Source organism: Phacochoerus africanus, chromosome 11, assembly GCF_016906955.1.
Source record: "Phacochoerus africanus isolate WHEZ1 chromosome 11, ROS_Pafr_v1, whole genome shotgun sequence".
Taxonomy (NCBI): domain Eukaryota; kingdom Metazoa; phylum Chordata; class Mammalia; order Artiodactyla; family Suidae; genus Phacochoerus; species Phacochoerus africanus.
This window is the reverse complement of record NC_062554.1, coordinates 74,990,800-75,007,119: the sequence shown is the minus strand read 5'-3', so window position 1 is coordinate 75,007,119 and position 16,320 is coordinate 74,990,800. Positions and strand designations below refer to the sequence as shown.

Sequence of the window (16,320 nt, the reverse complement as noted above, 5' to 3'; positions counted from 1 at the left end):
ATACAGTTACAAGGAACTCTAAATTGTCACTTCTCAGGTGATAAAAAAATATGTATGCCTGCATTAATGCATCCCAAGATGACACTTTCTTTTCTGGCAATTGCATCACCTCTTTAACTCATGCTTATGGACAGTCAACCAAAGACCCTATGTCTTTTTCACATCATGTTCCTACAGAAATGAATGAATCAGTCTTAGTGGATTTGGACAGTGGCAAGTACAGCAGAGATACGAAACTAAATCTTCTCCTAATCAGGTCGCAAAGTATCAAAAGGACTGACTGGTTATTGTGGGACCGTCGACAGTGTTTTTTTCCCCAAGTCTCTGGGGTATGTGGAACCTATAGCAGTGTGCAAACTTGAGGTTAAGTCACAGGGCATTCTCAGCTCTACCTGCACATAAAGTACAAGCATTGATGAGACAGATTCTTGCCTGAAAATGGCAACCTCAGTAAACTGATAAAAGGGAAAGGAAGGTCCAAACATTTATGTGCTCCAAACCCACCTAGTGTTTTTCAGCAAGAGTTGGGTGGGGTTTCTTTTGTTAACTACAGAGCGGCACCACAAATCACCAAAACTAATGGATCGGGACTCCTACGGGTGGGGGTAGGAGGGAAAGAAGGCATCTAGAAGGATGTGGAGAGCCAAATGCCTCGAGAAGGAATGTGTGTGGTAGCCCCTCTCAGGCTTTAATCAGCACTACTGGCCTGCACTTTCAGGAGTAATAAAACTCAGTTTAAAAGAAAAGAGAGAGATGTAAAGAAACCAAACAGAAGCAGATACATGGGTATGCCCACTTCTGCACGCGCACACACACACACACACACACACACACACACACACACGCACACACACACACACACACACACACATACACACATCCTTCACTTAATGGAAAGAAAAAAAAGCAATGGTGCAGCTCATTTTTCCAGTATAGAAGCCAGATTGTTTTTATTTACTTTAGGAATAAACTTACTGTGTGGCAGATGGTTTTTGCTTTTAATTCAGATTTCCTGTTGTCCCAAATGCATATGTGTGGTGGGTGTGAAAGGAAATTAGTTAGTAATCTGTGGTGGGCCTCTTTTTCCTTAACCACTTTTGATCCTGGTACCAATCAGCCAGGCATTAGTGGAAGTTGAAAGACAATCACAAAATTAACTGTGCACTCTGAGCTACGGATTCAACAAAACATAGCAAAAGAGAAAAAATATGTGATTTTATTTTCTAACAGAAATAATGTCACTCTGCTTGGTAACAATAGTATTTTAGTTGTGATGATTGTATTCTAAGTTAGTTGAAAAAGAGCTTTTGGAAGGGCTCCTGGATTTGGATTCACCCCCAAAGCTTCATGCTAAATGTTGTAATATTTGGATTTATAGCTGTTTGAAATTTCAGAAAGTATGGTAACAAATGTACCAGATATGCACAGAGCCAAGAAGGGGTTTTACACCCCTTGAACAAACACCTGCATCAAGTCCATCTCCTCCTGGGTCACAATTTTCTGTTATTAGTTTGGAGAAATGGGGTAGGCAAGAGCAATTTTCCCAGATTCCCAAGAACTAGTTTCACCTGCATGTGTCTTAGGCCCAAGTCAATCAGAATTAAGGCTGACTTGGTATTTGTCAGTTTCCATTGTCAATCTTACAAGAGTGGAAGAATTTTCCTCTTCCTGGTCTCAGCTAAAGCAGCTAGAAGTCCTTTTTCAAAGCTAGATGGTTTTGAGGCCAGCAGATGAAACAAATGAGGCAACCACATTAAGGAAATGGAAACAACGGTATAGCTATATCCTTGGGCATAATTTGGGCATTTCAGAGAAAGGACATCAGTTCCCCTGAACGTCAGAGTAGCCAAGATTGATGGAGACATGTCTGTCTTCTCATTCCTCCTAACAATTGCTAACCACACCTGTCATTCTCTTAAAGGAAATGACAGAGTAGTTGTCTTATGAACACTATACTGAACCTCTTCTGCTAAATTATGGGTAATGGTTTTGAGATGTTGACTTTTAACCCTAGGGATTATACTGTCACTGTCAACTTTGCTGTTGAGACTTACACCAGGCATTCCAGAATTTAAAGTCATAGCACTCCCTCACACCACAAGTGGAAAAGATCTGTTGGCCAAAGTCCCATATACCATCACTAGACAGAAAATGCTCACTCTTCAAGGTCTATTTGAAAATAGGCATTTCTACCTTCTAACGTAAATGTGAAGAGTTTCTTTGGGAAAACAGTTTCATGGGTGCCTCTTCTGAGGTTTTTTCTTTGTGTCCTTCTTGAGTTTTAAGCTATCCTCCCCGGTACCTTTTGGGACAGCCAAAGAGATCATTGCTACGTGCTAACACTTGTAGATTATTAAGAGATTCCTCTAAACCCAGGGCTTCCTTCATCTACTTTCCACGTTGCTTTTGCCAGGACACAACCACTATTAGATGCTTCTAAGCTGGAGTTACTAACAACAGCCATACTTAGGTCAGTCGTCTCCTTTTCAGGGCTTGGGTGTGATGAAAGCTTGACCTACCGTGTGTGCAGCAGCTGACAAGGGTGTGCGCTGCACTGGTGTCCTCCGATGGCTGCGATTATCCCACAGGACGATCTGGCCCGAGTAAGTCCCGCCAACTACCAAGTTGGGATGGAAACGAGCGAAGCAGACCGACATCACAGAGGACTGCAAGGGGCCAGAGGAGAAAGGTTAAACAGTGAGATGATGGGAGGCGGCTTGTTTCTTTCTGCAGAGGAAACTGCTCATCACATAAACTCAATAGCCAGGAAAACAATGAAGCAATCATGAAGTGCTGCATTAGGAGGATATTTTGTACCTGGATGTAGACTGGAGACTCCGGCCAAGGTTTACCCCTGGAAATTTAAAGTCCTGCCCATGCCATCAAGCACGTTTAAAACCTGTCATGTGTATGTCATTTTTTTGTAGTCTGTAAAGCTTGGTTTGTGGATGTTTCCCATTTATCCACAAAACAGCATCACGCTAATATTCTCCACTAGAGTTGATACGCAACGATTCTTTACTTTGAAGGCAAGTCCATGTCAGTTTATACGACATGCAATGTTGGCAAGGCTTTGATGATTTTGAGATGGGGGCGCTTTTTTTTTTTTTTTTTTGGCTTAATATATACTTCCAGGAAGTGTCCAGACTTCAGGCTGATTCAACTTGTTCCTCCCCCAGTTCCCTCGCCTCTCATGGCCATTCTCCTGCCCACTTCAGACAATTCTTACTGTTATTCTTTGCCTATTTTAACAAACATTTAGAAGTGGATTTCAGTTCTGCTCTGCCATGGCCTATCACAGCATCACCCATGTAGTTTCTAAAAATGCCACAAAAGACTACCGGGCACCACATTTTAGAGGAAATTACTTAGCTGAGACAGAACCATGATACATTTAAAATCACACAAGTGGGCTGTTCCACATTTGCTAAGAAGTCCATCTTGATTCCTGTGCTTTCCGTGGAAATGTATATAAGCAGAATTCATTGTTTTTAAAAACTAAACTGCATCCTTTCAATTAAAATCTGTGAACAAGCTTATGTGTAAAAAAGGCATTGTTCCAGGCATGAAGGGGATTCACAGGTAGTCATGACCCTTGACAAACTTGTGCCCAGGAAAGAGAACCCAAAGAGCATGCATGTGATGATGAGAGCTGTTGCTTACACCTACAAGCTAGCCCATGTCTTTGTGTAGAATAGAGAAAGGTGTCTCTGCACACACGCAGTCACGTGGGCATGTGCAGGCCTTGGCTAGTGGAGAATAAGGTGGAATTTTGTCCTTGCTTGTCCCCTGCGTTTGAAATGCTTATGCAGGTCACGACCTGCACACAGAAGCAGCAGTCTTAAAAGTGATACATGCCATGGCTAGACCACAGGAGCGCATGTGTGTGTGTGTGTTTGTGTGTGTGTGTGAGATGGGGGTGGTGTGAAAGTTTGGTTTAGCCAGGAGATGGGAGAGAAAAGGAGAGCAGAAAGGGTAGGATGGTTTAGGAAGACCTCATGAAAGGGAGCGTATCACCCTTACATGAATGTGGAACATTCAGCAAGTGAAGAAGAGTGTTTCCCCAGAGATGGGATAATGGGAAGAAAAGCCTGGAAGCAGCAAAACAGAAGCTGGTGAATGGCCTTGGTCTGGCTTGGCTGGGAAGGAGCATGCACGGAAGAAGTAGGGAGGGAGAAATGTGGCTGGAGGGGTCATCTGGGCCTCACAAGAGAGGGCCCTTGAATGGCAGGCACTGTTTGGATTTACTGTGGGCAATAGGGAGAAACTGCAGCTTTCTGAGCAAAAGAAAAGGAAAAAAAAAGAGAGAGAGAGAGGATCAAAGGTTGTAACTGATAAACTACCCAAGTAAAGAAGTGATTGAAAAAGAAATGATGACCTCTTTCCGACTGGGAAGCTAACTATCCATTAAAAAAAAAATTCCGATCTACTATCAGCCTAAGACTTCCTAGCCAGAAACAGTTTCAGATACTCTGAGGTAAAGAATGTGTAGACCAGTTTTCAACGTCACGTTTTCCTAGCTTCAATGATTTTCAGCTCCAATTCCTTGAATACAATTCGATGGAGAACATGCACGGTGCCCCAATCTGGTTTTCATAAAGTTCAAGAATAACTCTCAATAATGATACTGCATTAAAGAAAAAGAAAAATAATGCCGGTCAGCTTCTTGTTTTACACATCCCACAGAAAAGATTCTTAGTTTTCAATTGATGAAATTCTTATGTTGCTTGAGTTATGTTGGAAACATTTTCTTTAAAATTTCAGAAAGGCTTAAAATTACCCAGGTGGTATCAACAATTGAATTTACCAGAGCTCCAATCAATAGATATAAAGGAATGTCATTAAATTTGAAAAATCTAGAGTTCAACTGCTTGATTGCTTCCGTGTTTGGAGCAGTATTTGTAAATCTCAGCAAATGCTGCTCCAAACCTTGTACAGTTTGTTAAGAGACTAGAGAAAAAAATAAACAGTGGGAATGTTTCTACAAAATAGCAATACTTAGTTGGTCATCAACTAGAATCCAAAACCACAAGGTGAAAACTCTAATTCCCACTCTTTAAATGATTCGTGTGTTCGGTCTTCATTCATTCATTCATTACCTGGTGCTAAGTAAATCACTTCAAAAAATTTTAAATGGCACAAAGACCCCCATCTTGAACTCAGAATTCTATTTATATTTGATAAAAAGTCAAACGAATGCTAAAAAACAGTCACAATGCTTTGGAGCACCAGAGCTCTGCCACCACAATCAACTTTGTTTTACTGCAAATCAATCTTTACATAAGTATCTCCACCAGGAAAATAGAGTAGACAATTTTTTAATTTTCTATTTGGAAGATTAGAAATGAAGGAGTAGGAGTTCCCGTCGAGGCTCAGCAGAAACGAAACTGAATAGCATCCATGAGGATGCAGGTTCGATCCCTGGCATTGCTCAATGCGTTAAGGATCTGGCATTGCCATGGGCTGTGGTGTAGCTTGCAGTCTCGGCTTGGATCCCATGTTGCTGTGGCTGTGGCATAGGCCAGTGGCCACAGCTGTGATTTGACCCCTAGCCTGGGACCCTCCATATGCCATGGGTGTGGCCCTTAAAAAAAAATGGAGTAGTTATGTGAGTCATCAACTTCACTTTTTTGGGGGGGGGGGTCTTTTTTTTAGGGCCACACCTGCGGCATGTGGAGGTTCCCAGGCTAGGGGTGCGAATCACAGCTGTACACCGCAGCTCACGGCACCGCCGGATCCTGTAACCCACTAAGTGAGGCCAGGTTCTCGTGGATACTAGTCAGGTTCATGACCACTGAGTCACAAAGGGAACTCCCAACTTTTTTTTTTTTTCAGCTCAATATGTTAATTATAGTATATAGTGTATGTATGATAGACTATGTAGAAATGTTCAAAATAGATCTCCAGGGTATGCCACATTTGACATACTGTCACTCATATGGACACTGTAAGGCAGTATGATCTCAATTATCTAGATGTAAAGTTTAGAAGTTAGTCATTTCTTGAGATGTTTTTAAGTACCCTGATGTTTGACGTAATGGTAGCAAACATTTGGTTGATTGACTGAATTTTTTATTTTTCATCCAAATGTTTAGGTCCCTTTAGACACACGGAAACAGGCCTTCAATTACAGCCTTGACAGAGACAGCTTTTCTTCAAATTTGGAAAGTCTACATCCATCTCCTAGGAGTAAAGTGTCTTAGAAAAATCCCTACAACCTTGTGCTGTGCATACAGCTACTGATCTAGTTGTTGCCAATTGTCATAGAATTTATTGACTGTCAGCATCAAGAGCAAAGGATGACACCATGCTGTCAATTACATCTATTGGGTAAAGAGTAGAAAAGCATTCCAGAAAAGTTGATTGACACTGCTAAGACATGTGGCTTTTTGTTGTTCTCATTTTTAACAGTACATTTTCTGAAGACATTCTATGAAAAACATTAAGAGTAATGTGAATGTTACTTTTAAAATTGCCATCACTTTCTAAGATTTAAAATTGCCATCACTTTCTAAGATTTAAAATTTTGTATAAATTCAGTTATTCAGCATCATAATAAAGCATTACATGATTAGTGTACTTTAGACAAAAAAATTAATTGGAAACAAGAAGCTTCACTACCTTATTAGTGGCTCTGTAAGAATACCTATCTATACAGATATTTTTGTTGTCGTAACTTTTTACCTACTTTTATTCTGTAAAATATTAGAGCCTTGGAGTTATTTTGAGAGATAATACATGGCCTTTAAACATTCTAGTCAACTAGTTTACATGAGCGGAAAAATAATAATGAAGATGATGAGGATTTGAGGACAATGCTGATTGCCTAATCAAAATAAACTTTCCTGATACTACCACTGAACTCTGTTTTTCCAAGGCTAGTGATTTCATTGATATGGTCATGCTGATGGTCAGTCAGGGTCCCAGAAATATAAGCTCATATATTAAAAGCTTCATATAAAACTGGGGAGCCTGACTGACAATATTCCAACACAAGTAACGTGAGACATTATTACATGAGGAACCACATTTCCAAACTCACGAGCATCTCATGGTGATTATTTACATCCTCTAGTTCCCCCAAACCAGGGCAAGCAAGGTCTTGAGACTGCATTTTGAGGATCAGGCTATCTTTATCCACAATTTCTGGTGTCCTCTGAGGAAACTTTATTTTCTAATCTTGAGCAGACTGCCTGGTTATGGGCCGTTCCTGCAAAGGCAGCCCTCCTCCTTATCCATCCATCACACCACATAGCTGCTTGCACACGAGCTGACCCACTACAACAAGGTTCCACACCCGTATCATCTATTTTGAGCCTAGGCAGTTTCTTTGACCCTGTTCACCAAGGGAATTCCACAGAGACAAGCAGTGGACATGCCATCCTCCAGGACTCCCTCCTCGCACTGCATACCAAATGCATTCAATTCTAGGCTGCCCCAACCCCTCTTTGAGTGGCTGTAGGGGCTGTTTTCTATTTTATAGAGTTAATCCCAGCCAGCTTAAGGATGGTACTTTCCCTTAACCACAGATCCAGATACCCAGGGCAAACAGCATTTGGCCACTGCTGGTTGGGCAGCTGGCCCCATAGGCTCACATTTGATCTCGTTGTCTTTGTCCTTTGCTGCATAAGCACTCAACCCACTCCCCAGCCATCCTGCCTGGGCAGGATGGATGGGGGTCCTGCATTCCAAAGCATCTCTAATATCAAGTACCATGTCTTCTGGAGAGATGCTGGTCCCAGAGAGGGAATGGCTATATTGCTGCCATATGCTGTTCAATGATGGCTGACATTTTATTTGCCTAAAAGCAAATGCTTAACTGTCAGAGGCCTGTGAGGCAGACAGATCAGATGCTTCTGGCTTCTAGTGAGGTAGTATATTTCTGCCAGTACCTAGGAAACCCAGAAAAATATTTCTTTTGTTAATGGAAACAAATGTAACTGGAGAACACTGCTGTCGAAAACACCTCTTATAGGCAATCATGCAGCACCGGCATCTGACAACATAGAAGGTGTGAAGGGGGTAAAACCAAGACAGGAGTTATGAGCCGGGCACTTCACTAAAACTGAGACAAGGGGAAACAGGCTGCTTCTGTCACAGCTCTCCTTTTCTATGCCCAAGTCTCTATCCCAGGGTGCACACATCATTGTTCTCAACTCTAAGAGTGACCATCTGCTGAAAGCTATCTCCCCATTAGTAATGGGGTATCCAGGAGCAAAGACTGAGTTAGCTTGCTTGCTACTTATTGACTCAGTCTGTAGTTACAGAAAAATGACAAGCAGCTGATTCTCAAATCTGGTTTCTGGCAGATTAGAAATCAAGCATTCCAATGACCTTTCTTGGAATCCCTTGGAATTTTCATGTCTTTCAGTATTGTGTGTGCCTAGTCGTGGGCTGTGTGCTGAGAATACAAAAGTTACTGTGCAAACCATAATGAGGTGCCCTGTCACCCCTGCTAGGGTAACTTAATTGTCTTTTTTTCCTGCTTTTCAGGGCCATACCTGTGGCATATGGAAGTTCCCAAGCTAGTGGTTGAATCAGGAATCAGAGCTGCAGCTGCTGGCCTACACCACAACTCATAGCAACAAGGGATCCAAGCTGTATCTGCAACCAACACCACGGCTCACAGCAATGCCAGATCCATAACCCACTGAGCATGGCCAGGGATCGAACCTGCATCCTCATGGATACTAGTCAGGTTCGTAACCTGCTGAGACACAGTGGGAACTCCTAGGGTAGCTAAATTTGAAATGTGTGTGTGTAAATTAAATCTCAATAAAGCTAGGGGAAAAAATAAAAAAGGAAGTTAAATGTTGGTGAGGTAATGGAGATGCTGACAGGAATGTAAAATGAAGCAGCCACTCTGGAAAACAGTCTGGCAGTTCCTGAAACAGTTAAACATAGACTTAACATCTGACCTAGCAATTCCACTCCTAGATACATACTCAAGATAACTGAAAAACTACTCTAATTGTACATCTAATTGTACATGAATGTTCACAGCAGCATTAGCGGTCCTAGAGAAAAAATAGAAACAATCTAAACGTCCATCAACTGAAGAATAAACAAATGGGCGAATCCATATAATGGAATATTATTCATCAATAAAAAAGAACGAAGTACTGATACCTGCTGTAACATGCAGGAACCCTAAAAAGATGCTAAGGGAAAGAAATCATAGAAGCTCACATATTGTATGATTCTATTTATGTGAAATGTCCGGAAGAGGCCAAACCATAGAAGCAGAAAGTCAATGAGTGGTTGCTTGGCAATGGGAGTTGGTGGGGGGCGGGGATAGGTAATGACTACTAATGGGTCTGGGTTTATTTTGGGGGGTGATAAAAATATTCTGGAGTTAATGATGATGGTTGCCAACTTTGTGAAAATACAAGCAGTGAACTGTACACTTTAAAAGGGTGAGTTTTGGGGAGTTCCCGTCGTGGCGCAGTGGTTAACGAATCCGACTAGGAACCATGAGGTTGCGGGTTCGGTCCCTGCCCTTGCTCAGTGGGTTAACGATCCGGCGTTGCCGTGAGCTGTGGTGTAGGTTGCAGACGCGGCTCGGATCCCGCGTTGCTGTGGCTCTGGCGTAGGCTGGTGGCTACAGCTCCGATTCAACCCCTAGCCTGGGAACCTCCATATGCCGCGGGAGCGGCCCAAGAAATAGCAACAACAACAACAACAACAAAAAAGACAAAAGACCAAAAAAAAAAAAAAAAGGGTGAGTTTTATGCTGTGTGAATGATATCTTTTTTTTTTTTCTTTTTTAAAGCTGACCTGGTTCTAAACTCTTGAAACTTACCAAACTTTGTTCTCCTCTTCAGGACAACTGTCTGGACTATTTTGATCACTTTTTCCTAAATAATTATTTGATTCTCTTTATTTCTCTCTGAATAGTGTTTTCAAGTTTCAAGTTCCTGAGAGGTTCTGAGGTAGAAAGGGAGGGTTCACACACTTGGAGCCTCTAAAGCTGACTTCCTGCTCTGATACCCACTGGTTGTGTGCATCCTCTAAGCTATAACTTTTTTTTTTTGCATATTTGCAAATTATTTGCTTATTTGTTTTTAAAAATTGTGGTGAAACACATACAACATAAAGCTATTAACCATTTTTTTTAAGTGTACTGTTCAGGGGCATGAAGTATATTCACACTGTTGTGTAACCATCACCACCATCCATTTCCAGAACATTTTCATCTTCCTGAACTGAAACTCTGTATCTATTAAACGTCATTTCCTCATTTCTAATCTCCCCCCTTGGCAACCACCATTCTACTTTGTTTCTATGACTGCGACTACTCTAGAAACTTCATGTCAATGATATCGCATAGAATTCCTCTTTTATGGCTGGTTTATTTCACTTCTCCTATGTCCTAAAGGTTTTATTACACTATAAATATCAGTATATCCATGTTGTAGCATGTATCAGAATTTCTTTTGAAGTCTGAATAATATTCTACCATAGGCATATACGACATGTTATTTGTCCATTCATCTGTCAATAGACACTTGAGCTGCTTCCACTTTTGGCTACTGTGAATAATGTTATTCTAAGTACAGGTGCACAAATACTTCTTCAAGAAGCCTGCTTTCAATCCCTCTGGGTATATACCTGTAAGTGGAACTGCCTGGATCATATTTAATTTTTAATTTTTGGAGGAACTGTCATACTGTTTTCTACAATGGCTGTACCATTTTACATTCTTACCTGTAAGGCACGAGCATTCCAATTTCTCCATACCCTTGCTGATACTTACTTTTCTGCTTTTTTTTGTTTATTTCATTTTGTTTTTTACAGTAGTCATCCCAATTACAGTGAGGTTTCATTCTAAGCCTGAATTTTCGATTCATAGTAGGAGCATGCTAGTTCTTGCCCTACCTACAAACAGGGCATTTTCTTTGCTTCTCGTCTCTGGGGCTGCTGAAAGACTTGAACTAAGTAATGCTGTTTAAAGATAATAAACAGTATACCCCCATATAGAGTTAGAAATAATCACTTTGTGGTTTGAAGAAACATTTCCAGAGAAAACAAAGGTCCAGAGAAGTTTTCATTTTGCTCAACAAATCTTTCCTAAAACAGTTCTGATAGTAGAGCTTGGTCCTGCCTTGAGAAGCTATCTCCTGGAAGTCTTACCATACCTTCTGTTACATGTTTTAACTCTTCAGAGTCCTTATTTTGACAACCTTCCCCTCCTGCCTGGGACACTGAGACTCTCTGGTGTAACAGATTTTCATGCTTGCTTGGTTATAGATCCTATTGCTGATGGCAATTCCAAGTCCTGACATACTGACTTTGGGTAATGAAGAAGAGGAGCAAGAGGAAACAGTGAATTGTTAGCACTAGAGATAACTCCACAGTGAAAGTCAAGATTAGATTCATGTTGCATTATTCTTCTTCTTTTTTTTTTTTTCTTTTAGGGCCAAATCTGCAGCATATGAAAATTCCCAGGCTAGGCACTGAATTGATGCTGCAGCTGAGGTCTATGTCATAGCCACAGCAGCACCAGATCGGAGCCAAGCAACATTTTTGAACTATGCTGCAGCCTGCGACAAATGCCAGAGCCTTAATCCACTGAGTGAGGCCAGGGATTGAACCTGCATCTTCATGGAGACAATGTCAGGTCCTTAACCCACTGAGCCACAAAGGGAACTCCCTGCATTATTATTCACCTGCATACTCACACTGCAAGCACTGCCCATTTAGGAGAACTTAGGCTCTAGATCATAGTACTTTAGTAGTTCCTTCAGTGCAAGAACTTTTTTTTTTTTTTTTTTTGCCATTTCTTGGGCCTCTTCTCCGGCATATGGAGGTTCCCAGGCTAGGGGTCGAACCCGAGCCATAGCCGCCAGCCTATGCCACAGCCACACCAGATCCAAGCCGCGTCTGCAACCTACACAGCAGCTCATGGCAACTCTGGAACCTTAACCCATTGAGCAAGGCCAAGGATCGGACCTGCAACCCCACCGTTCCTAGTCGGATTCCTTAACCACTGAGCCAGAACAGTAACTCCACAAGAACTTTTGAATACAACAAAATTCTGGGGCAATGGGATAATTTGAACACTATTGCCAGGAAGTTTTCTGAAATGGAATTTTTTTTTCCTTTGGTCTGTCTTTTTAGGACCATACTCACAGCATATGGAGGTTCCCAGGCTAGAGGTCTGATCAGAGCCTTAGCTGCCGGCCTATGCCACAACCACAGAAACACAGAATCTGAGCCATGTTTGCCACCTATACCACAGCCCATGACAACACCAGATCCCTAACACAGGGAGGGAGGCCTGGAGGCTTGAGGGAGGCCAGTGATCGAACCCACGTCCTCCTGGATGCTAGCTGGGTTCACTAAATGCTAAGCCACGACAGGAACTCCTTGAAATGTAATATCTAACCATTATTTCACATCACACCTTGAATCAAGCCGGGACTTATCTGCAATGTGACTTTACACCTGATTATTACTTATTTACCATTTGCAGGTGCATGGCCCCCCAAACTATTTTCTAAATCGGTGTTAGTCCAAATTTGCCTTTACCTAAACTCATCTAAGGAGCTTTTTAAAATTCTCGATGCTCAAGTCACATCCCATACCAATTAAAACAGAATTTCTGGGGGTAGGATCAGGGCATCAAGGTTTTTTTTAATTCCACAGGAAATTCCCATGTGCAGTCTGCACTCAAGTGAAGAGTGCTGCTTGGTTCTCAAACTAATCTGAATCTAAGAAGCACTGAGAGAGCTTATTAAAAACACAGATTCCTGGGTCCCAGCCTGGATCTACTGAGTCAGAATCTGAAAAGGCCGGGAGGTCTGTGTTTTGCATCATTGAGAAACTTGGAGAACCTGTTTGAAAAGTATGGCTCAAAGTGTGAGTCTCCTTCTGCATCAGTGGAGGCCAAGCCTGGCATGTTTCCTTCATGGGGTCATGCACCCATTTTTTCAACCTGACCAACTGAGACACATGTAATACAATAAACATTCTTCAGCTCAAGTGCCTATTGCTTAATTTCCTTCAAGCTGAATTGCTAATTTTTACCTCTCTCTTTGCTTTCCCTCCCTTCCTAAATGATTAGTCTCTTAGAAAGTGATCAATGAGAGGGATAGTGAAAGTTTAGGTCCCAAGTTTCCTTCTGCATCATGCACCAAGCCAACACTGAACACTTGAGAGCTTTCTTGATCATTATTAGGAGGGCTAATAAGCATTACCTGTCACACCAGATTACATAGAATTTACTTGTGAACACATTCCAAAACTTTTGAGCACCTCCTAAATGCCAAACATAGTGCATACATCTTATTTCAGTCCCATTAGGTGCGTGATTTTGCCTTCATTGTTTTTCAAATCAAGAAATACAGACTCAGGCAAGTCAAGTCATGGGCTTACAATCAAATGAACTATAAAGGGCAAAGCCCAGAATTGAACTATGGCCTGGCTGATTTAGAAGTCAATATACTGTGAAACCTTGCATCACCTGAGTGCAGGTGCATTTTCTCTTAGAGATACCCAATCCCTCTGTTTCTGACTTCATGCTTGGGACCCATGATTGCAGACAACCTCACGCATCCCTACAGGACAGAGAGAGCTTTGGGGCCCCCCATTGGCTACCACAGCTTTGGCATTGAGCCTCCAACCCTTTCCCATTGGACTTCTGTTGCCAGCATAGAGATCCATCACCTGATGCAAGGACTCCTAACCTCATGGTTTCAATAGTTGACAACAGAACCAATGAGTACAGATTGTGGAGATATTTACCATGAGGTGGGTACTTCCTGCTGGGAATTGATTGAGACCAATTAATCATTTCATGGGAGTCTATGGGAACAGTTAGCAGCTGGAAACCAACTGGGTCATTACTGATAAGCTTGGCCTTTATTGTCACTGCTTTGGGAGAAAATGCTGCTTTGGGGAGAAATACAGCCAAATCAAAAATGCCATTTCAATACAACAGGTCTTAAATGAGTGCTTATCCCCTAAATAATTATGTGAACCATTATTAGTTCCTATGAGAAGAGGAGAGAGACCCCGTGTGCTTTACCAAATAAAAACGACTTCCTGCTTAAAATACAGCCACATTTTTCTGAACTCAAGAAATATGAAACATGCAACCATTTTTTAAAATAAGAGGTTCATGAGGAGAAGGGATCATCTTGGGTAAAATGGTTATATTTTGGAAATTAAAGAAAAGGATTATGCTAACTGAAATAAGTCAGAGAAACATATTGCATGATATCACTTACATGTGGAATCTCAAAAATACAACAAACTAGTGAATAAAACAAAAAGAGGAGCAGACTCAGAGAACAAACTAGTGGTTACCAGTGTAGAGAGGAGAGGGGCAAGATAGAGGTGGGGGAAAAAAGGATTATTGCAGGATTATATGATATCATCTGTGTGAAACTTCTAAAAATTGTAAAACACTATAGTTTTTTGGTTTTGTCTTTTTAGGGCCAAACCCATGGCACATGTAGGTTCCCAGACTAGGGGTCATATCAGAGCTGTAGCTGCAGGCCTATGCCACAGCCACAGCAATGTGGGATTCAAGGTACATCTGTGACCTATACCACAGCTCACGACAACACTGGATCCTTAACCCACTGAGCAAGACCAGGGATTGAACCTGCATCCTCATGGATACTAGTCAGATTCATTTCCACTGAGACATGACAGGAACTCTGAACACTACAGATTTTAAAGAATCTTCATAAAAATTTTTTTTATTAAAAAAGGAAAAGCATGGCCTGTGTTAAGGAAAAAAATTCAAAAATAACCACCAGTGAAAATTTTGAGGTGCATTCCATCCTCACCTGGGCCTTGAGAGTCTCCAAAAGAGCTTTAAAATGCAAGACACATACCAAAAATGCACAGTGAAAATGAGCCCTCGACACAATTTTGTGTGTGTGCACATTCCTGCTAAAAATGACCCAATAGCAAGATGGAGGATCTTGGTAACAAGTTCTTTAAAATGCAAAGCTACTCTTAGAAGGTAATAGCTTTAGACCACCAACCTTCCTTGTGTCAGATGTCAAACTAGATCTTACCTACATGTTACACAGCAGAATATCTAGGAAATTGCTATTTCCTTCTTTGTAAAAGGACAGTTTGTTTCCCATATAAACTTTTTTGGTAAGAAGAAGAGTGTCTCTTACTCCTGTTTCAATCCTCACCACCATTAAGAGCACCATTGAGAAACCACCACAAATTATTTTTTAAAATTTTAATAAACTTTTGATAATAGTTTTAGCATTATAGAAAAGTTCTCATACACCTCACATGCTATTTTCCCTAATGTTAACAGCTTCCCTATTATTACATTAGCATGGTACATTTATCACAACTAATGAACCAATATTGATACAATACTACTGAAGTCAAACTTTATCCATAGGTGCCTTTTCCTGTTCCTGAATCCCAATCAGGGCATTACATTTAGTCATCACGTCTCCTTAGGTTTTCTAGGCTGGGACAATTTCTCAGACTTCCCTTGTTTTTGATAATCTCAACTATTTTGAGGACTGTGGGCAGTCAGGTATTTCCTAGCATGTCCCTTTAATTTGGGTTTGATTTTTTTTCTCTTGTAATTAGGTCTACATAAACAGTCTAGGTCCTAGAAAACATTTGACAAACAACAATAACAAAAATCCAGGAGTTTGAGGTCAGTTGGTAAAAGGGGCATATAATATACCCACACTCACATTCAATTTCTATATATCAGATTACTCCAAAATTTGATGGAGATATGCCATCATTTTTTGACAATAATGCTCAATGAAACATGGTCAGGTCAAAAAAGCTTTTTCCGTCTAGACTTCCAATCATTTACTAACCATTTAGGATCTCCTTTTGGGGAAATATGAAACCCAGGTTGCTATGCCTGGAATAGGTGTGCATGCAAGCTAAAAGCAAAATTTTGCTTTATAAAAACGTGCAAAAAAGAACAGGCAGAGCTGAACGTATGATTGCTTTATATGTTAAAAAGCACCAGCTTTCTTCAAGTCAAATGTCTAAATCCTGCTTAATTAAAAAAAGGAAATTGATATTTGGATATGGCATGTGTTGACATCTACCCCTTTGGTTTATATGAGTATGAAGTAGAACAGATTATTTAAGAGAGAAGAAAGAGAGTTCCAATTGACAGGAAAGAGTGTAGGCAGTATTAGCTCCAGCGCCTGTTAAAACATGAAGGATTAACAGCAAAAAGGGAGGGAAGAACCGTGAATGTCTCCAGTTTAGTATCTTCAAAAATGCTTGGGGTTTCTGAGAATGGCTCACCCAACCACATGAAAGTGTCACTAAGGGATTCAGCCACACGACTTTTCTAAATTCAGG

At 41.1% G+C, this 16,320-nt stretch overlaps 1 protein-coding gene across 2 annotated transcripts in view; it reads right to left on the bottom strand.

The window, feature by feature from the left end:
• Positions 1-16,320, bottom strand: part of DYNC1I1 (dynein cytoplasmic 1 intermediate chain 1) — a 353,847-nt gene that overhangs the window by 79,262 nt on the left and 258,265 nt on the right. For both annotated transcript variants that reach the window (XM_047752950.1, XM_047752951.1), the window contains one exon: positions 2,520-2,666. In XM_047752950.1, the coding sequence (XP_047608906.1) occupies positions 2,520-2,666 (147 nt within the window). The remainder of the gene's footprint in view (positions 1-2,519; positions 2,667-16,320) is intronic.